At 35.9% G+C, this 22,426-nt stretch overlaps 1 protein-coding gene across 4 annotated transcripts in view; it reads left to right on the top strand.

Annotated features, from left to right (window-relative positions):
* Positions 1–15,738: 15,738 nt before the first annotated feature.
* LOC138332851 (serine/threonine-protein phosphatase 6 catalytic subunit-like) overlaps positions 15,739–22,426 on the top strand; it is a 58,447-nt gene continuing 51,759 nt past the window's right edge. For 2 of the 4 annotated variants that reach the window (XM_069280806.1, XM_069280805.1), the window contains exons 1-2: positions 15,751–15,874; positions 21,937–22,056. In XM_069280806.1, coding sequence (XP_069136907.1) covers positions 21,987–22,056 — 70 coding nt within the window. In that variant the 5' untranslated portion in view covers positions 15,751–15,874; positions 21,937–21,986. Of the gene's footprint in view, positions 15,875–18,908; positions 19,391–21,936; positions 22,057–22,426 lie in introns of those variants that run through there. The other 2 variants (XM_069280803.1, XM_069280804.1) reach the window with 2 other exon arrangements.

Raw genomic sequence — 22,426 nt, forward strand, 5'->3', positions numbered from 1 at the left:
TTTAGAGTTGTGCTCCGGAAACGATTCTTACACAAAAATCTGCCATTTTCAGCAATGTTTCCATGGTTACAGAATAAAGTACAAAAAGTGAAAACCTTAAAATAGCAAAAGGCACTACTAGACCATAAGACCAATATGTCTATGAAGTTTTGTGGAAATACCACTTCTGGTTTTAGAGTTATGCTCCGGAAACAAACCTGGTACAAAAATATGATATTTTCAGCATTGTTCCAATAGTTACGGAAAAAATGCAAGAAATGAAAACCTAAAAATAGCAAAAGGCACTACTAGACCATAAGACCAATGTGTGTATGAAGTTTCGTGGAAATATCTCTACTGGTTTTAGAGTTATGCTCCGGAAACCATTCGTACGGACGGACGGACAGACGGACGGACGGACGGACGGACGGACGGACGGACGGAACCCATTTGTATATCCCCCGCCAACTTCGTTGGGCGGGGGATAATTAAGAAAATTTGCCCTTTTGGGGCCCCACCCCTCAGCCCCTAGGGGTCGGACCAGGCTCATTTATATAAAATATGATTGTCCTTCCCCAATGATGTTTCACACCAAATATGGATGAAATCCATCCAAGGATGAAGGAGGAGTAGGATTTTAAAGCTTAAAATAAGAAAATTCGCCCTTTTGGGGCCCCACCCCTCAGCCCCTAGGGGTCGGACCAAGCTCATTTATATAAAATATGATTGTCCTTCCCCAATAATGTTTCACATCAAATATGGATGACATCAGCCTAGCGGTTAAGGAGGAGTAGCGTTTTAAAGGAAAAAGTTTACGCACGACGGACGGCGCACAGTGGACGGCGCACAGTGGACGGCGGACGGCGGATGACGACGGACAAATCACGATGACTATAGGTCATCCTGACCGTATGGGTCAGATGACCTAATAAATATTGATGGACCAGTTCTAAAAATCCGAAATTAAGCTTCAGGAAAAAATCGTGAGTTCGAACTATCTGAGTTGAAATCGGTAAAAACCAGTTTTGAGTACCGATGTACCTGGCATAAGCAATGTAAGGCAGAAAATCTATAGGGAAAGTATTTAGTTTCCTGAAGATAATTTATTCAATCATTTTCTCGTAAACATGAGCATTTAATTTGTGAATTTATAATTAATTGCGTAGCAGAAGCCGCATGCATATGTGCACATGGACAAGGCCCCAAACAGCACCGTTCACGATCGAAGCCTATAATTTACATCGACGTCTGTCAACTGAGATAGAAACTTTATTTAAACCACAGAAAATCTAGTTAGATCTTTGTTATATTTCGTAACAAACTTAAATTTTTTTCATTTACTTTTTAGTTAAAGAAAGTCCAGTTGCATTTACGAAACTGCTGTTGAAAATATTTGTTTACATTCAGTTCGTAAAATTAGGTCACAATCGCATTGTGACTGTCAGATTGTCCAAAACCCGATTGCATATTGTCTGCTTCTAAAATTACGTAACTAGTTTTAACCTGATGAAAAGCTACGTATCTATTGTTTAATTACCCAACACGTGGATTGTTTTGGCTGGAGCTGAATATGTAATCACACCCACTTGCTGTGACCCAGCGGCTGGCTTTTGATGCTCGCTTTGACACATCATAACTGGCCTGTCCAAGCCAGTGTGAGGCACGTGTTTACAGGTAATTTAACACCTTGATCGGCTGATTAAAGATAGATTGAATGCATATTTTAATGTCGACTTAAACTGATATCCGTATCTAGATTGGACTTAACAAACATTGGCAATTTCTTCCATGTGTTTCCATCAGGTACAGCGAATTTAGATATACATTGTCGGGGCCTAAGATTAAACATTTGGCCTTGCTGCTTTGTGTACGATATCGGCATAAATAATTTTTATCATTTATGGCTTAAAATGTTCATTACTTATCTGTCGTATGGTCATAATAATGATCATTTATACAATCTTTATTCCAAACATCAAAACAGTTGCAATATGCAAAATATATCGCCATTTTTGAGGACCCCATTGCGTCGATTTGCCGACAAAAATCTTACTATACGTTCATAATTTGACGTGTTCGAATTATCCGAAATAGGATTGATTATAAAAAGTCAGTGTTCGAACTATAACTATAGCTAAAAAATTACCGTTTTTTCTGCAAAAAATTGCGTGTTCGAACTATCCGGCAGTTCGAATTAACCGGAGGTTTACCGTATAGATATTTAGAGATATCTTTCATATATAGAGATTTAGATAGTAAATTATCTATGTCTCTGTTACATGCATTATATTTGATTAAGAGAAAAACATTGAGGACGAAAATTGTGTGCTATTGAGATATTGACCCATGTCCATCTTTAGCTAATTATGATAACATTTTCATTAGTTACATTATGTTTTAAATAAACACCCAATCAACCCCAGACCCTAGATGACAACGTAATTACTACAACAACACTGACACCACAGGGATCTGAGAATTAGTTACAGATTACATAATCATGGACGTTTAAGAGATCTAGATAAAAAAAACGATAACAAGAGGCCCAGAGGGCCTGTATCGCTCACCTGGTTTTTGTTTTTTGTAATTTATCACAAAGACTCGTACAATTAGAAAAATTAGTAAAATTGACTCCAAAATTTGTTTAATTTTGAAACACAACCATATAATGATGCTATAGATACCATACAAATATGCTATCCAATACAAAGGTTCAGAGAGGAAGTAATTTGTATGAAAAAAAATTAGCCTAATTGACCTTATTTGGCCCCGTGTCCAAGCCGTGTCAGCCCTATACTTTGTACAATTTTAAATCCCCATCCTATAAGGATGCTACTATTGCATTATGAGTGCTCTTCCATGCTGAGTTGCAGAGAAGAAGTCGTTTATATGATAACAGCAAAAATTGCTCCCTTTCGACCCCGCCCCTCAGCCCCCGGGGGGATCAGTCCCATCATTTGTACAATTTTGAATCCCCACCCTATAAGGATGCTACCATTGCATTATGGGTGCTATCCCATGCTTAGTTTCAGAGAAGAAGTCGTTTAAATGGAAATAGCCAAACTGACCCCTTTTGACCCCACCCCTCAGGCCCCCGGGGGATCAGCCCCATCATTTGCACAATTTTGAATCCCCACCTTATAAGGATGCTACCATTGCATTATGAGCGTAATCCCATGTTTAGTTACAGAGAAGAAGTCGTTTATACGGAAATAGTCATATTGACCACTTTTGACCCCCACCCCTCAGGCTCCCTGTGGGTCAGCCCTACCATTTGCACAATTTTGAATCCTCACCCTATAAGGACGCTACCATTGCATTATGGGTGCTATATATATATATCCCGTGCTTAGTTGCAGAGAAGAAGTCATTTATATGGAAATAGCCAAATTGACCCCTTTTGACCTCGCCCCTCATGCCCCTAGGGGGTCAGCCCCATCATTTGTACAATTTTGAATCCCCACCCTATAAGGATGCTACCATTGCATTTTGGGTGCTATCCCATGCTTACTTTCAGAGAAGAAGTCGTTTCAATGGAAATAGCCAAATTGACCCCTTTTTGCTCCGCCCCTGAGAGGCTCCTGGGGGGTCAGCCCAATCATACGTACAATTTTCAGTTAGTAGCCAATAAGGATGCTACCAGTCAAATTTTGTTGAAATCCGACCAGCGGTTATGGAGAAGAAGTCGATTCTTGACGGACTGACGGACGACAGAAGCCGGACGACGGATGCCGGACGCCACGGTATGGCGTGATCGAGCTAAAAATGATTCTCTACATGGTACTATATACGATGTTGTACCATGTAGAGTATCATTTTTATCGTTTCATAATTGAACTTATCAAGATAAACTTAAAGCATGCGTAACAAGAGGCCCAAAGGGCCTTAACGGTCATCTGACTACCTTGGCAATAGTAAAATTAATTATATATGGTGTCACTTTGTCAGGACCATGTCAGGATCATTTTCAATTTCTTTCAACAAATTTTATTTCAAACAAGAGGCAGAAGGGCCTTAACATATAGGAAATTAATTAGATATAGTGTCATGGTAGCCATCTTCGATTTAGGATCAACCAAAGATGTAACAATACTTTGTCGGAACCATGTCAGGATCATTTCATGCAAGTTTCTGCCAATTCCCACTGGTAGAACTTGAGAAGAAGTTCAAAATGTGTTTTCAAGATGGCGGCTGTGGCGGCCATCTTGGATTTCGGATCAACCCAAAAAATAACAACACTTTGTCAGGACCATGTCAGGATCATTTCATGCAAGTTTCAGCCAAATTGCACCAGTAGAACTTGAGAAGAAGTTCAAAATGTGTTTTCAAGATGGCAGCTGTGGGGGCCATCTTGGATTTCAGATCGACCCGAAAAATAACAACACTTTGTCGGGACCATGTCAGGATCATTTCATGCAAGTTTCAGCTAAATTGCACTCGTAGAACTTGAGAAGAAGTTCAAAATGTGAAAAGTTAACGCACAGCAGACAGCGCACGGCAGACGCGGACGACGACGGACGAAACATGACGGCTATAGGTCATCCCGACCCTTCGGGTCAGATGACCTAAAAATTTAAGTTGAAAACTCCACACACAACATTTTTGCTTTGAAAAAGTGTGATAAAATAGCTAGGGTCGGAAGTAAAAACTAGGATAGGTAGGGGTACCTAAAACATACATATTTTTTTTGGGCCTTATTAGAAAAATCTGACAAAAATGCACACACAAATAATGGCAGGGCCATGTTGATTCAAGAAAACCTGCTGCTCCATCGCATCTCGCTGAACAATGACGTCACAATAGATTTTTGACGTCATTGATAGTCCATTTATTTGGGTACGACCTGGAGCCATTGGAATCTTATATCAACCTAGGATGATGTCACAATGCATAGTTCGGAATTTTCTGGTGGATATCGTGTTGTATCACAGGTTTACGACGCGCAAAAAAAAAAACTCTAAAAAAACTTTTTTTAGTATTTTTTTTTGCGCATCGTAAACCTGTGGTTGTATCAAGGCGGGAAGTGTAGTTTCAGCCAATCATAATCAGGAGAGAGCAAAAACGTGCACAAGTCAATATGATGACACTTTTTAGCAGGACTGAATGATGTTATATTCATCAGAAGGTTAAAATTTGGGGTCAAGTTAGAAAAAGTCTCGTCAGGTGTCACGTGGAACAAATTCATGTGCTCTTGTTGACAGATAAAGTACAAGTTTATCTGGCATATAACTAGTGGTTATCCGTCAGTATGTGCGGCAAATATATCTACATTCTCTAGAAAAAACCACTTGATACTATGGCACGACATTATGTCATAAAATAAATATATTACTTAAGGTCAAATTTTTTGCCCTTAAGGTAAAAAGTCAAATCTTTTTACCTTAAGGTTAAATCTTTTGACCTTAAGTGCAAAAACGTATGGCACACTGTTTTGTTATAAAATACACATAATACTTAAGGTCAAATCTTTTGACCTTAAGGGCAAAAAATGTTTTTTGCCATTATGTACATTTCACCTTAAGGGCAAAAGATTTGACCTTAAGGTCAAAAAACTTTTTTGCCCTTTAGGTCAAATCTTTTGCCCTTAAGGTTAAATGTACATAATGGCAAATAATTAATCTATAGAAGTCACTATGCTATTCATACCCCTAATCACAAAATGGACTTGTCCACATACTGAACAACATGAAACACTTAGGGAAATGACATTTTTTAAGTGCTTTAAAAGTTAAAAAAAACAATGAAAACACCAAACAACTGATGAAAATTGAAAATCTCCAAAAAATCTTTTGCCCTTAAGGTAAATAAATCTTTTTGGTATAGCAGATAAACAAGAGGCCCAAAGGGCCTTAACGGTCATCTGACTACCTTGGCAATAGTAAAATTAATTATATATGGTGTCACTTTGTCAGGACCATGTCAGGATCATTTTCAATTTCTTTCAACAAATTTCATTTCAAACAAGAGGCCCAAGGGCCTTAACATATAGGAAATTAATTAGATATAGTGTCATGGTAGCCATCTTCGATTTGTGATCAACCAGAGATGTAACAATACTTTGTCTGGCCCATGTCAGGATCATTTCATGCAAGTTTCAGCCAAATCGCACCGGTAGAACTTGAGAAGAAGTTCAAAATGTGTTTTCAAGATGGCGGCTGTGGCGGCCATCTTGGATTTCGGATCGACCCGAAAAATAACAACACTTTGTCGGGACCATGTCAGGATCATTTCATGCAAGTTTCAGTCAAATCGCACCGGTAGAACTTGAGAAGAAGTTCAAAATGTGTTTTCAAGATGGCGGCTGTGGCGGCCATCTTGGATTTCGGATCGACCCGAAAAATAACAACACTTTGTCGGGACCATGTCAGGATTATTTCATGCAATTTTCAGCCAAATCGCACTGGTAGAACTTGAGAAGAAGTTCAAAATGTGTTTTCAAGATGGCGACTGTGGCGGCCATCTTGGATTTCGGATCGACCCGAAAAATAACAACACTTTGTCGGGACCATGTCAGGATCATTTCATGCAATTTTCAGCCAAATCGCACTGGTAGAACTTGAGAAGAAGTTCAAAATGTGTTTTCAAGATGGCGACTGTGGCGGCCATCTTGGATTTCGGATCGACCCGAAAAAATAACAACACTTTGTCGGGACCATGTCAGGATCATTTCATGCAAGTTTCAGTCAAATCGCACCGGTAGAACTTGAGAAGAAGTTCAAAATGTGTTTTCAAGATGGCGGCTGTGGCGGCCATCTTGGATTTCGGATCGACCCGAAAAATAACAACACTTTGTCGGGACCATGTCAGGATCATTTCATGCAATTTTCAGCCAAATCGCACTGGTAGAACTTGAGAAGAAGTTCAAAATGTGTTTTCAAGATGGCGGCTGTGGCGGCCATCTTGGATTTCGGATCGACCCGAAAAATAACAACACTTTGTCGGGACCATGTCAGGATCATTTCATGCAATTTTCAGCCAAATCGCACCGGTAGAACTTGAGAAGAAGTTCAAAATGTGTTTTCAAGATGGCGGCTGTGGCGGCCATCTTGGATTTCGGATCGACCCGAAAAATAACAACACTTTGTCGGGACCATGTCAGGATCATTTCATGCAATTTTCAGCCAAATTGCACTGGTAGAACTTGAGAAGAAGTTCAAAATGTGTTTTCAAGATGGCGACTGTGGCGGCCATCTTGGATTTCGGATCGACCCGAAAAATAACAACACTTTGTCGGGACCATGTCAGGATCATTTCATGCAAGTTTCAGCCAAATCGCACCGGTAGAACTTGAGAAGAAGTTCAAAATGTGTTTTCAAGATGGCGGCTGTGGCGGCCATCTTGGATTTCGGATCGACCCGAAAAATAACAACACTTTGTCGGGACCATGTCAGGATCATTTCATGCAATTTTCAGCCAAATCGCACTGGTAGAACTTGAGAAGAAGTTCAAAATGTGTTTTCAAGATGGCGACTGTGGCGGCCATCTTGGATTTCGGATCGACCCGAAAAATAACAACACTTTGTCGGGACCATGTCAGGATCATTTCATGCAAGTTTCAGCCAAATCGCACCGGTAGAACTTGAGAAGAAGTTCAAAATGTGTTTTCAAGATGGCGGCTGTGGCGGCCATCTTGGATTTCGGATCAACCTGAAAAATAACAACACTTTGTCGGGACCATGTCAGGATCATTTCATGCAAGTTTCAGCCAAATCGCACCGGTAGAACTTGAGAAGAAGTTCAAAATGTGTTTTCAAGATGGCGGCTGTGGCGGCCATCTTGGATTTCGGATCGACCCGAAAAATAACAACACTTTGTCGGGACCATGTCAGGATCATTTCATGCAAGTTTCAGCCAAATCGCACCGGTAGAACTTGAGAAGAAGTTCAAAATGTGAAAAGTTAACGCACGGCGCACGGCGGACGGCGCACGGCGGACGACGACGGACGAAACATGATGACTATAGGTCATCCTGACCCTTCGGGTCAGATGACCTAACCAAACGTTTTTGCCCTTAAGGTAAATAAATTTTTTGCCCTTAAGATAAATAAATCTTTTGCCCTTAAGGTCAAAAAACGTTTTTGCCCTTAAGGTTAAAAAAAGTTTTTTAACCTTAAGGTAACTAAATCTTTAACCCTTAAGGTCAAAAAAACGTTTTTGCCCTTAAGGTAAATAAATCTTTTGCCCTTAAGGTCAAAAAACGTTTTTTCCCTTAAGATAAATAAATCTTTTGCCCTTAAGGTTAAAAAATCGGATAGGTAACATAATGGCAAAAGCGTTTATTTGACATTATGTCCATATTTTTTATAACCTTAAGTTGTTGTAAACAAATCTTTAGATAATAGCAAATCTTTTGAGCTTAACGTCAAATCTTTTAACCTTAGGCCATTCCAATTTGATTTCTTGTTCTTCGGATTTTGGGATTTTAAAATAGGAGCGAGCGAGCGAAATTTTTTTATTCTAGAAATATTTTGAAAGCGGAAAAAATTGGAGCGAGTGAATATTTTCACAGTATTTTTTTATTAGACTTTTATGTTTATTTCTTGAAATAACAATTACTATTAAATAACAGAGTTTTTATGTTAAAGTATGAGTTTTGCTGTTTTCTTCAGTGTTTTCAACATTCATAACTGTATCAAAGTTGAACTTTTTGTCAATAATTTCAATAATTAATTTGCTGTTGACAGAGCTATCAGCAAAAACCAACAAACTTATAGAAACAATCAGGGATTAGCATTAATGGAAAATATTTTAAACCAATATAACCTCATCTGACATGTACATTCTTTCTTAGTTGTCACATAATATTGTATGGAACTGACTGTTTATTATTGATTTTCTCATGAAACGCAAACATACATATAACCTATCAACACAAAAATGAAGGCAATTGTATGTTATATTGTCGTAGAAAGTTAGTAACACTGAGTTTGGATCTCAGTAAAATGTGTAATTTACTACTCATGTTAATTTGACCGAATAGTAGACGAATCGTCACCTAGCTAGCTGTTAGTAAGTCATGCAGTCAAAACATGTTTGCAAATGCAAACTATGTGGGCCACGTGTCAAAATTCACACTGGCCAGGTCTTAAGATATAATGCAACTGATGTGTTAATTAATTAGGCTAGAGATTACCTTCAAATAATGGACATGCTTGATTACCGTTATTCGTTCGTAAGTCGGCCAGTCAAATCACCTGTCATGGTCGCCATTTTTAGAGTGAGATCGAACGCAAAGTCTTTTAAAAGAGTTGCAGACATCGGCAAAAACAGACTGAAATCGGGACACATCCTATTAAAAAGTATGCGTCCCTCAGTCTCTACCTCACAGTACCACTCTGCACGTGGTGGCGGAAAAACTTGACATTTCTGCTGTTGTAAAGGTTTGCAAGACGCTTGCGGGTTTGAAGACACAATGTACGAATAATTCAAACATCTGAGTGACCAGGAAATGGTGACTAGTAAAATTGAACCCTATGAACATTTGCCCGGGTTCGTCAGATTCCTGGACAAAAAAAAATGAGGAGCGGTAAAAAAATCATTTTATTTTTATTTCATTTTCGGAAAATAGGAGCGGGAAATCCAACGAACGAGACATTAAATTGGAATGGCCTTAAGGGCAAAAAATATTTTTTGTCATTATGTGTGATGTCACAAATGTTGACACACAGGTGTTCATTTCTAATATAAGTATAAGTATAATACTGGGTCAAGATCTATAACTCGGCCGGTCATATAACACTACCCAATTTCAGAAAAAGAATGATTATTAACCAACCGTATAGGATATTACAATAGGAATACTCTCAATCGACAGCCAGATAATTTATCTTTAATTTGGTATATGATACAATATAAATCATGCCGTATAAATGTCACTAGGTATCCAGAAACATCGGAAAACAGCCAGGGTGGTGGCTAAATCTTGTATCCCGTGCCACGCCCACCCGGGGAACCGCGCCGAGCTTTGGTTATTTTTTCATTTTTCTCTTCAACGACAGTCTACATTACAACAATTTCTTGTACATGTATTCTTTGAGTTATATGTTATTCCGTGTAAGTTACGTAACATGAGATGACTCGGAACTTTATAAATCGCCGATTTCAGTTTGTCAAGTGTCATTTGTTTACCCCGCGCTCAAGCGTTGAGTTTCATAAACAAACTGCATAATACAGAATAATACAGAACATTGGATAAAAGAAATATATGTAACTATACACAGGAGAATTACAAGACAGCAAAGCATGACACTAGCGGTTATTCTGCAAAAAACAGACAAATGGCACAATGACAAATTTGGCCATCCCTGTTTGTCTGTTGTTGTACACATGGTAAAATTGCTTGTAACATTTTCCTATTTTACCCATCAGTAGATGTTAACCGAATTTCTAATGATGCTGACAAATGATCCTTCTGCCTAACTAGTTATACCTATCAAGCGATCAAGTATTGAAGTATATATACCTCACTACCATCTTCCTCTTGAACTGACACTACCCAATGGTCCTCACTTGTATGATGGATCTGTGCTGCTGATGCTGAAGTTGGTTTCAATCTTAACGCATAATCCCAATTACCATTTTTCAAAACTGTTTTAAAATATTTGAAAAAGTATAATTATACATGTATGTTACACATGAATAAAAAATATATACATAATTGGTAATGTATTATTTATTTAATACATATCCATATAGGTAATTCATATCTAGAGATGTTGTTATTTACAAGAGATTTAGAAAAGCAATTGTATAAATATAGCTAGCTCAGTGTATAAGGTCAATAGAGTTGTCTACCCTAAGCGCGGGCACAGGCGCAGGTAAACAAATGAGATCGGCGAGGCCCGCGCTAGTAGACAGGGTTACAAAAAAGACAGAATTTGTTATGAAAAGATTTGTACTTTATGTTGAAATATACACATTTGTAATCAGCTTGGTTTACTTGATGTTGGAATTATAACAATTATTACAATAAAAGCTTTCTAGAAATAAAGTAAATAGTTTGTATTAAAGAGGTAACGTTTTAATATAAGTATATTGTTATAGTAGAAAATCTAGTTACTAGTTATAGAATAGGTTCATTAGAAAATCTAAAATAGTAAATTCGGAAAGAAAATATATGGGCTCCTTGTAGAACTGTGTCCCTGTCGTAGATCTAGAACCCGGTAACATTCCCAAAAGAATGGTTAAATGTATGTTCTATTCTAACTAAAAGCTTGATAGTATAGACCTCGAGTTGTCTGCCCTTAGCACGGGCGCGGGCTCGGGTAAACAAATGAGATCGGCGAGGCCCACGCTAGTAGACACGGTTACAAAAAAGGGAGAATTTGTTATCAAAAGAATTGTACTTTATGTTAGAATATACACATTTCTAATCAGCTAGGTTTACTTGTTGTTGGAATTATAACAATTGAATTATTACAATAAAAGCTTACTTTTGAAATAATCTGCAAAAAACCTTGAAACGATATTACAAAATTTCGAATCATCTCAAATAACATAACTTACACGGAATGATACAGATTACCACAAAGACTAATTGTGCAAAATATTATTTTAATGTATGCTGTCATTTAAGTGAATAGTCGGGCAAAGAAAACCAGTCTAAATGCGTTCATTGGCCTTCCAAAAGTTCTCACATACTGTATTAATACGACGGCCAAGTTCTGCTTAGTTTCCCAGTTCTGACCATTAAAGTAAAGAAAATTTGAAAGCATTGAAAGCAAGGCTGCATGGAAATCAATGATAAATCTACATGCGCATCCCGAGTCCTGTACTCACAGAATTTTAAAAGGACCCATGAAATTTCTGGGAATTGGTATCTATAACACTGTGGGACCCATGGTTTTCACAAAAACCATTGAAAAGGACCCACGAATAATGATCGTAGATTGAGCTCTGGGAAATGTAACCACCACTGTGGGTATCCGTACACCAGTTTTGCAATATTTTCACAGTTTTAATGTAATTAATGTATCTGTAACTATTGGTCAGTTCAAGCTTATTATATATCGTGTCCGTATGCGATCTGTCAACCCCCATCGACATATATTCATTGAAGAATAGACAGGAATCCAGGGTCACCTGTAAGGGGGTACCACAATGAAAACGACTGTGAACAACTGTTGATGATATTGAATAACTAGATTGTTCCATGTTACCATTTTCGGGTTGTATAGACGGGTTATGATAGGGAAGTTTATGTTTAGGTTAATTTCATACTGTCGTGGCCGTGGATGTTTCCACAAGACGACTCAAAATTTAGTTTGTGTACGGGGACTTGCTAAACTGGTGTACGGGGACTTACTTTATGTGATAAAAATTGTGTACGGGGGCTTGGCATCATTAAAATGACAATCTTCACAATAAATTTAAAACAGATAGTGTCTAATCGTCCAAAAGACAGATGCAAAGCTTTCTTTCGACGCCTATGTCTTCGTAGATCTCATGTTAAGATGTCAATGGAATAGTAGCCCTACCAGACGAAGATGATGGATGTTGGTTGGTCTGTAGTTTCTGTATACAATATCAGTTTGTTTGTTGCTGACAATTTTGTTAAATTCTTTAACGGATGGGATCATTTTGAGGAAGGAATGTATTTGAATTAGACAAGCATATAGCGCCGATTTCGATTAGATATATAATTTCATCTGGTAAGATTCAAGTAATTTTACTTTTGAACTGTAAACCATGACTACGAATACATATAATTTGTTATAGCTTTGTTTTGACATCGCGTTTGTACAAGAAAAAACTCCAATCAGGTATTTTCCACAATGCTCCAAACACAATGAAGGTGAGTAGTATATTTTAGCATAGTTAATTGTAATATTTAATGATATATACGGTGCAATGTTTGATGGAAAGTCTGTGACCCTCAGCAGCTGCAAAACTCGTCATTACAGATTTAAATATTGACGATGTATTTTGCAATGAGGTCGTGTTTGATGACAAACCGATGAACTCTATAATTCGAGAATACAGCACGGAACTTCAGTTTAATGCACACTGTCCAGATGTCATCCTTTACTGATATGATTCCGTTTCTTACATTTTCCGTTTTAATTTTGCATCCTATCCTTATTTGTCAGATTTATTGTTTATCATTTGCAGTTATTTATTTTATCTACAGATAATGTTTTAATACTTTAATACTTTTAGGTGCCCAAACTCAAAATTAATTAATTGAAAAGAACAGTTTTTGCCTGAATTGATCAAAATCGTATAGAACGCTATATATATTGCTATCTAGAAAGGAATATTTGGCTTATAAAGCTACGTTTCTCAATTCCTCAACCAATTCGTCGTACAATCCTCAACCAAGCTGCCGTACAATCAACATCCGAGCCCCCGTACACTTGATTTTTAACAACAAGCAAGTGCCCGTACACAATGTGATTTTCACTGATTCATTTTGTAATCTTCATGACCTGAAAATTAGCCATCGGGGTGTGAGTTGCTTTCTTATAAGATAAGATAAGATAAGTTTATTTCTGGTTCAGGACTTATATGTAAAGTCCTCTATACCAGACTCAGACAAAATATAGAGTTTACAGTTAATACATTTTTATCCGGTAATAATAATAAATTAATGATGTATAAAGGCTTTGTAGTTGTATAAGAGTTCTTGTTCTTTCCAATGTTTGTCTAACGCATTTTTGAAGGAGTTTATATTTGGCGCCATCACTACATTCTCTGGTAGATCGTTCCATATCTTAGTAGTTCTTAGTGAAAAAAAGTTTCTCCTAATCTCATAGTTTGATCTTGTATGGAATAGCTTCCTCCTATGCCCCCTGCTGCTCTCGCGGTCCGTTGCATCTTTCCATAAAGATAAAATGTTACAACATTCGGAGTCATATATTCCATCTAAAATTTTGAAGAGTTCTATCATGTCTCCTCGTATTCTTCTATATGCCAATGTTGGTAATTTCAGTTTCTCCAGCCTTTGACTGTATGCTAGATGTGACATTCCTGGTAGACATTTTGTCGCTCTTCTTTGGACACTTTCTATCATTTCTATATGCTTCTGTAGGTAAGGCGCCCATACGGGGCAAGCATAGTCCAAATGAGACCGAACTAAGCATTTATATAGCGGAATAAATGATTTGATGTCTAAAAACTGAAAAGTTCTTCTCAAAAGTCCAAACATGGAATTGGCTTTTTTTACTTTCTCTGATATATGGGTGTCGAAGCTTAACGTGGAATCTATAACTACTCCTATATCTTTTTCTTGGTCTATATGTTGCAGTGTTTTTCCATTGAGCTGGTATTGTATAATTTCCTCACGTTGGTTTCTTGTTCTCTGTTTGTGTATCCTCATGTGTTTGCATTTATCTGGGTGCATTTTTAGAAGCCACGTTTCACTCCATTTCGACATTGTATCTAAATCACTTTGCAGATCTAAAGCATCATCTTTGCCACGGATAGCCTTGAATATTTTAGTATCATCCGCAAATAAGTATACGTCTGACTGCACTATATCTGGAAGATCATTAACAAATATCACAAATAATAAGGGTCCAAGAACCGATCCTTGTGGAATTCCTGATGTTACACTTGACCATTCGGAATTTTTGCCATTCACTGTTACCATTTGATGTCTTCCTTTCAAAAAAGATGAAATCCAAGTTTTCATCTGCTGGTTGAAATTATATGAGTTTAATTTATTCAGTAAACGGTTGTGCGGAACTGTATCAAAAGCTTTCTGATAATCCATGTATATACAATCGACTACGTCACCTTTATCTAAAGCAGTTGTCCATTTATCCAAAACTTCTAAAAGTTTTAATGTTGTTGATCTACCTGATAAGAAACCGTATTGTTTGTTGGAGAAGTACTTGTTTTTCCTCATAAATGTTACTATATGATCCCTTATTAGAGTTTCTAGTGTTTTACAAACAACTGACGTGAGAATTATGTTGAGACTTATGTTGTGAATTAGCCATAGAAAATGAATTCTGTAATCAGGAAAGCAATTAATATCCATATAAGTGATTTATTTTGAACCGCCTTTCTCACTGCGGTACCCCTCTGCATGTGACCCTGGATTCCTGTCTATTCCTCAATAAATGTATGGCGCTGGGGGCTGACAGACCGCATACGGACGCGATATATAATAAGCTTGAACTGGACAATAGTTACAGATACATTAATTACATTAAAACTGTGAAATATTGCAAAACTTCCCCTTGTTGTGACCGATCACCGCCTCGTCGATACCAATATCCGGTGTACGGGTACCCACAGTGACCACGGACATAGTGAGCCGGGAGGACGTTTTAGAATTTCCATACTTTAAATTAATTTCTGGATACATTCAGATTTTGACGAGAGATTTTATTTTTCCGTTTCATAAGAAATTATACTGGATACATTCACACCATTTTTACCGACTTCAGCCATCCTTGCCCGACTGTTCAATTTAAGGAGAAAACTGAAAATAACCAAAGCTCCGCGCGGGTCCCGGCGCGGGTCCCGGCGCGGGCGCGGCACGGGATACAAGATATAGCCACCACCACACGCCAGGGCTCTAATGGGTAGCTCAAAAACCACTGCATGTCAACATTTCAGCTTCATAGGAATTAAAGTTTGGTAAAAAAAACTTACCTGTATGTTAGTGTTTATTAATATACCATCCATTTGCTCAATACAGCCCTTTGAAATTTCCGATTGAAAAACTTTGTGTCTCTAGCCGCCATGTTGATATGTGTGTAGTAGCCTACATTTGTTTTCTCGGCGTTGATTGGTCAATTAATTTTCGAGAGCCAATCAACGCAGAGAAAACAAATCTACTGCTCACATACTTACATGGCGGCTAGAGACTTAAATTTTTCAATCTGAAATTTCAAAGGGCTACGTTAGGCAAATGGATGGTATTTAGACATGGACTTACTAACCGGTAAGTTTGTTTTCTACTAAACTTTCATTCTTTTGACGCTGAAGTGTTGACATGCATTGGTTTTTCAGCACAGGCGTCTGCATCTGGTTTTGGAAAAATACAATGCCCTACCCCTACTATATCATATATGTTCTAATATCATAATATATGAACATATAGTAGGGGTAGGTTATTATATTTTCATCAAACAAGAAGCAGACGCCTGTGGTTTTTGAGCTACCCATTAGAGCCCTGGCGTGTTCATCGGAGGACACCAGTGTCCGACGAGTTGAAATCTGGCTGTTTTCCAATGTTTCTGGATACCTAGTGACATTTATACTGCATGATTTATATTGTATCATATACCAAATTAAAGATAAATTATCTGGCTGTCGATTGAAAGTATTCCTATTGTAATATCCTATACGGTTGGTTAATAATCATTCTTTTTCTGAAATTGGGTAGTGTTATATGACCAGCCGAGTTATAGACCTTGACCCAGTATTATACTACGTTATACTTATGTTAGAAACGAACACCTGTGGTTGACATACCACTTGCTGGGAAAGGTCAGATTTAGTATGAATTTCATTAAGGGGAAGGAAGAGTCATTTTTAGATCAGGTGTTTCTTCAATTTACAGAAGCAGCGATTGACAATGAGGTTTCAATGTTTCAAAAAACCAAGAATCTTATAGTATTTTTCATATTTTGAAGGGAAATGGTGAATTTTTTTTATCATAGTCTAAAGTATAAAATAGTCCAAACTGTTATTTAACCTTCAGGTAAAAAGACTTTTTTTTACTCAGGCTAATTCTAGATATAACCAAGAAGCAAAATATGGTATAAATGTATTGTTCTACATTTCTTATGAAACATATATCATGAAATATTGACAAATTCCACGTCATTGTTTAGTATTTTAATTGATACCGTTGTTATTACAAATCGTTGATCATTACGATTAAGCAGGTACAATATGTACGCTGTACCCATACCCGAGCCAAAGTCACGAACGCTAAACAAATGAACTACATAGCCCTTGTTGAGGTGATACAATGATATATAGGCAAGACAATTCACCTAATAAGGTAAACACACTACTTTCAGGGCGATTTGAGCAGTTCTAGACAAAAGTTGCATTACTCTACGAGCAAGGGACAGGGTTCGGCATACAAGATGTTCAACCACAATGTGTAATGGCGGACGTGAGCGAGTTTGAACTTTCACACGCATTTCACCACTATGGACTTTTCTGGCATATCAAGGGAAAACCGACTGATCTTATATCCATAAGGCAAAAAAAAATTAATTGTTAGTTTCTCAGGCCACTTTTTTAAAAAGTCAGTGCAGGCGGCGGGAATATTTTGTATTCCTCTGAAAACAAATGCGGCAGATAACATTTTATTTTTTTCTCACTTGAAGGACATGAAAATCAATGAAAACACGTGTAGAAAATGTAAATTCTTACTCAGTCTTTAAGAATAGCTTTTAAATATGTCAATCATCACTATATCAAAAGAAAACCAGTTGAAAATACATAATCCTGGGAGGAAACATTCCGTTTTGAGCAAATGCTGACATCGGCAGCCATTTTTTACCGGAAATGAAAGGTGCATACTAAAATTGGAGCCAATTTCCGGGTGTGTTTTCGAATGGAAATTTCGGGCAAGTTCGAATGGAAATTTGGGGTTCGTTCGATGCGGCGGTCTGGATTTTAATTTCTAAGTTATGGCGCATAAAAAACATTGGTGCGGGGGGTAAATGTCGACGCGGCGGGGCCTAAGAAACTAAGAATTAATTTTTTTTGGCCTAAGAACTTGGTTTTTTTCGATATATGTACAAATTTTAATGTTCTCTTAGACTGAATTGTCCCTTTAAGGTTAAAAAAGTTTTTTGACCTTATTAGGGCCAAATATTTATTTACCTTAGGGCAAAAGATTTATTTACCTTATGGTTAAAAGGTTTTTGACCTTAAGGTTAAAAAAGTTTTTTGACCTTAAGGGCAAAAGATTTATTGACCTTAACAGCAAAAACGTATTTGACCTTAAGGCCAAAAAATTTAGTTACCTTATAAGGTTAAAAAAGATTTTTTACCTTAACAGCAAAAAAGTTTTTTGACCTTAAGGGCCAAAGATTTTTGACCTTAAGGGCAAAAGATTAACTTACCTTATGTTTAAAAGATTTTTGACCTTAAGGTAAAAAAGGTTTTTTGACCTTAAGGCCAAAAGATTTAGTTACCTTAAGGTTAAAAAAGTTTTTTTACCTTAACGGTAAAAAAGGTTTTTTGACCTTAAGGGCAAAATATTTAGCAGACGTGATATTTTTTGATCAATTTGTTTTTGATACATTCAGCTTTCATATAGAATCTTCTACAGTGCATCCGACAACTTGTTGATATTTCGCTCAAGGTCATTCATTAGTGTCTTTACTTGAAAAATAAATCATGCACGGGTCAGACAATAAAAAATGAGACTGAAGATGTCTAATCCAAATAGCAGATATCAAGTATCAAAATCAGAATGCTTCTGAATAGCCAATGTCGTGCTGCGTTAATCTCTTCACCTGTATACTGCAGTATAAAACGCGTGGTCAACTCTGGCTAATTAGGGGGCTAACGAGTTATGTAAGAAAGGTGTTTAGTGACCTGTCAACTAGCACACGTCACTTCTCAAAATATCTGTCCACAGGTAAGTTAGACGAACTATCATGTAATTGTTGTATAATGTCATATTTACAGTAAAATATACTGTTCGTACATAATATATAACAAGTGTAACACACTATATGCATGTTTAATATTTCTGATAGTTGCTCCAATTCTTTGCGAATTTTTGTCAATTTCGATCCTTATATGATACCAATAATGATTATCTATATAACCAATAAATGTACTGTTGAAGATTGTTTAAATAACACATGTCGACACAGGAAGTTTTTACACAAAAAAAAAATAATAATAAATAAATAAATAAATAAATAAATAAAATAAAAATATGTATATGATATCTACGTGTATTGAGCTATGAAATACATTATATAACATACTTTCTTTTTGTTATGTTGGTTCTTTATTTATACAGAAACATATTCAAAGGGATAATTATATATAACCATCATTTTCCGAAATCGTCTCCATTTAGATTACATAGTGAAAATTAAATATTCCCGAACTTTGATAATTTAATAATTTAATAAAACAGATATTAGATTTCTAGTAAAAAAGGTACCGAGCCGTGTATGTATGATAGTTTACACAAGGCAGAGATATAGATAATCTAATTTTCAAATCTCTACATAATTATGTATTTTAGCCTTGTTTCAGTTGCACTATTTCCTTATAGATGATCAAATTGTCATCATAACTATATATACTTGTAAAATTCTCGTTAGCCCATTTCAGGAATACATATATGTCCACCTTTGTACTATAACCCCACTACCAAACAACCCACTGCCGTTGTCCTCGTGACGTCACATCCGGCTATTCCCCAAATCAGCGTGAGTGGCCGATTCCCTGAATAGCAGTCGATATACAGGTAAAAATTGGGCAGTTCAGAGGGCGGTATCTCGGTATTGAAGTGGCCAATTTTGATGCGGTTTTCAACATTCTTGTCAGGAGATCAAACAGAATAACATATCAAAATATAATTTTCCGTTCCGTGTACACTTTAAGGGCAAAAGATTTACTTGCCTTATGATTAAAAGTTTTTTGACCTTAAGGTTAAAAAAGTTTTTTGACCTTAAGGTTAAAAAAGTTTTTTGACCTTAAGGTTACAAAAGTTTTTTGACCTTAAGGGCCAAAGATTTATTTACCTTAAGGGCAAAAGATTTATTTACCTTATGGTTGAAAGGTTTTTGACCTTAAGGTTACAAAAATTTTTGACCTTAAGGGCAAAAGATTTATTTACTTTAAGGGCAAAAGATTTACTCAACTTATGGTTAAAAGTTTTTTCACCTAAGGTTAAAAAAGTTATTTGATCTTACGGTTAAAAAAGTTTTTTGACCTTAAGGGCAAAAGATTTAGTTACCTTAAGGTTAAAGATGCTCCACTGCTGACAAATGGTATTTTTTCACTATCAAAAGCAGGAGTAGACGATGTAGTATTTTTCTTTAGTTACTAAACTTACTTACTTTACACCATTACCACCATTGAAAAGTTTGAGCTTCTAATTTTACTTCAAGTTAAAAATATGAAAAAGAATTAATTGCATCCCGAAAAAAATCTGTGGCTCTATTTTCTATATGGAATGAAGTATTGATTGCGCATGCACCAAAGGCAAAATAAATTATTTTATGTTATTTTTTTTGTTAATTATACCTATATATACACGATTATTCACAAATTATTGTTCAAATAATGAATATCATTTATGCTCTGTCGGCGGTGGAGCATCTTTAAAAAAGTTTTTTTACCTTAACGACAAAAAAGTTTTTTTGACCTTAAGGGCAAAAGATTTATTTACCTTAAGGGCAAAAGATTTATTTACTTTAAGGGCAAAAGATTTACTCAACTTATGGTTAAAAGTTTTTTCACCTAAGGTTAAAAAAGTTATTTGATCTTACGGTTAAAAAAGTTTTTTGACCTTAAAGGCAAAAGATTTATTTACCTTAAGGGCAAAATATTAACTCACCATATGGTTTAAAGTTTTTTGACTTTAAGGTTTAAAAAGTTTTTTGACCTGAAGGGCAAAAGATTTATTTACCTTAAGGGCAAAAAAGTTTTTTGACCTTAAGGGCAAAAGATTTACTTACCATACCTGAAGGGCAAAAGATTTATTTACCTTAAGGGCAAAAAAGTTTTTTGACCTTAAGGGCAAAAGATTTACTTACCATATGGTTAAAAGTTTTTTTAACCTATAAGGGCAAAAAAGTTTTTCGACCTTAATGACAAAAAAAATGTTTGACCTTAAGGGCAAAAGATTTATTTACTTTAAGGGCAAAAGATTTACTCAACTTATGGTTAAAAGTTTTTTCACCTAAGGTTAAAAAAGTTATTTGATCTTACGGTTAAAAAAGTTTTTTGACCTTAAGGGCAAAAGATTTATTTACCTTAAGGGCAAAAAATTTACTAACCTTATGGTTAAAAGTTTTTTGACTTAAAGCTTTTAAATTAAAAAGTTTTTTGACCTTAATGGCAAAAGATTTATTTACCATACCTTAAGGGCAAAAGATTTACTAACTTTATGGTTAAAAGTTTTTTGACCTTAAGGTTAAAATGGTTTTTTGACCTTAAGGTTAAAAAAGTTTTTTGACCTTTAGGTTAAAAAAGTTTTTTGACCTTAAGGGCAAAAGATTTATTTACCTTAAGGGCAAAAGATTCACTTACCATATGGTTAAAAGTTTTTTTACCTTAACAGCAAAAAAGTGTTTTGACCTTAACGGCAAAAAAGTGTTTTGACCTTAACGGCAAAAAAGTTTTTTGACCTTAAAGGCAAAAGATTTATTTACCTTAAGGGCAAAAGAATTTATTTACCTGTAGGTTAAAAGTTTTTTGACCTTAAGGGCAAAAATTTATTTGATCTTAAGGGCAAAAAAGTTTTTTGACCTTAATGACAAAGATTTATTTACCATACCTTAAGGGCAAAGATTTACTTACTTTATGGTTAAAAGTTTTTTGACTTAAGGCAAAAGATTTACTTACCATATGGTTAAAAGTTTTTTGACCTTAAGGGCAAAAGATTTATTACTTATGGTAAAAGTTTTTACCTTAAGGGCAAAAGATTTACTTACCATATGGTTTAAAAGTTTTTTTTTGACCTTAACGGTTAAAAAAGTTTTTTGACCTTAAGGGCAAAAGATTTATTTACCTTAAGGACAAAAAAGACCTTAAGGTTAGTATGTATCTTTAAGACATTGTGAATTACAAAGTTTGTGACTGTAAAGTAAAATTTTACATAACAATTATAGAAATCCTTGATTAAAGTATTGAGGTAGGTACACACTGATGATTGTTAACCGAATAAATTGAGATACATTTATTACAATACCGTAAAACGTTTCAACATATGGTAGAAAGATTTTTTTTTATACTATAAGAGATCTAAATATTGAGATATTAAGCAAAATAAACTATTTTTTTCAGACCGTTCGGTTTTGTAATACCTGGACCTGGATGTTGTTTACCTGTACACAATGCCATTTCATCGAACTCACCTGCAATTACCTGGCCAGGGGCAATTTGCTATTTGGTGGACTATATCAGGTATTTGCTATAGTCTTACTGTCAGTCAGGTTAGGACATCTGTTAATTGGATTGTGATTTGAATTATGGAAACCCCTAGTCCGCTTAACCTGCCTATATTATTAGACTGTTTTGGTTTTTTTTGCCTAATATATATTACGCAAAAGAAAAAAAAAAAAAAAGCCTAATAACTAATATAGGCAGGTTTAGCGGACTAGGAAACCCCGTACATCTATGCTCTAGATTTTTTATTGTCAACTCCATTTTTAAAATGAAGATGTAAAAGCAAATGGAAATAAAATATCCCTGATCATAACTAGAAATATATATTACATATATATGTCGCACACATGTAAAACAATAATTGAAGTTGACTTATTCAGAAACAAAA

Source organism: Argopecten irradians, chromosome 10 (assembly GCF_041381155.1).
Source record: "Argopecten irradians isolate NY chromosome 10, Ai_NY, whole genome shotgun sequence".
Lineage (NCBI taxonomy): Eukaryota > Metazoa > Mollusca > Bivalvia > Pectinida > Pectinidae > Argopecten > Argopecten irradians.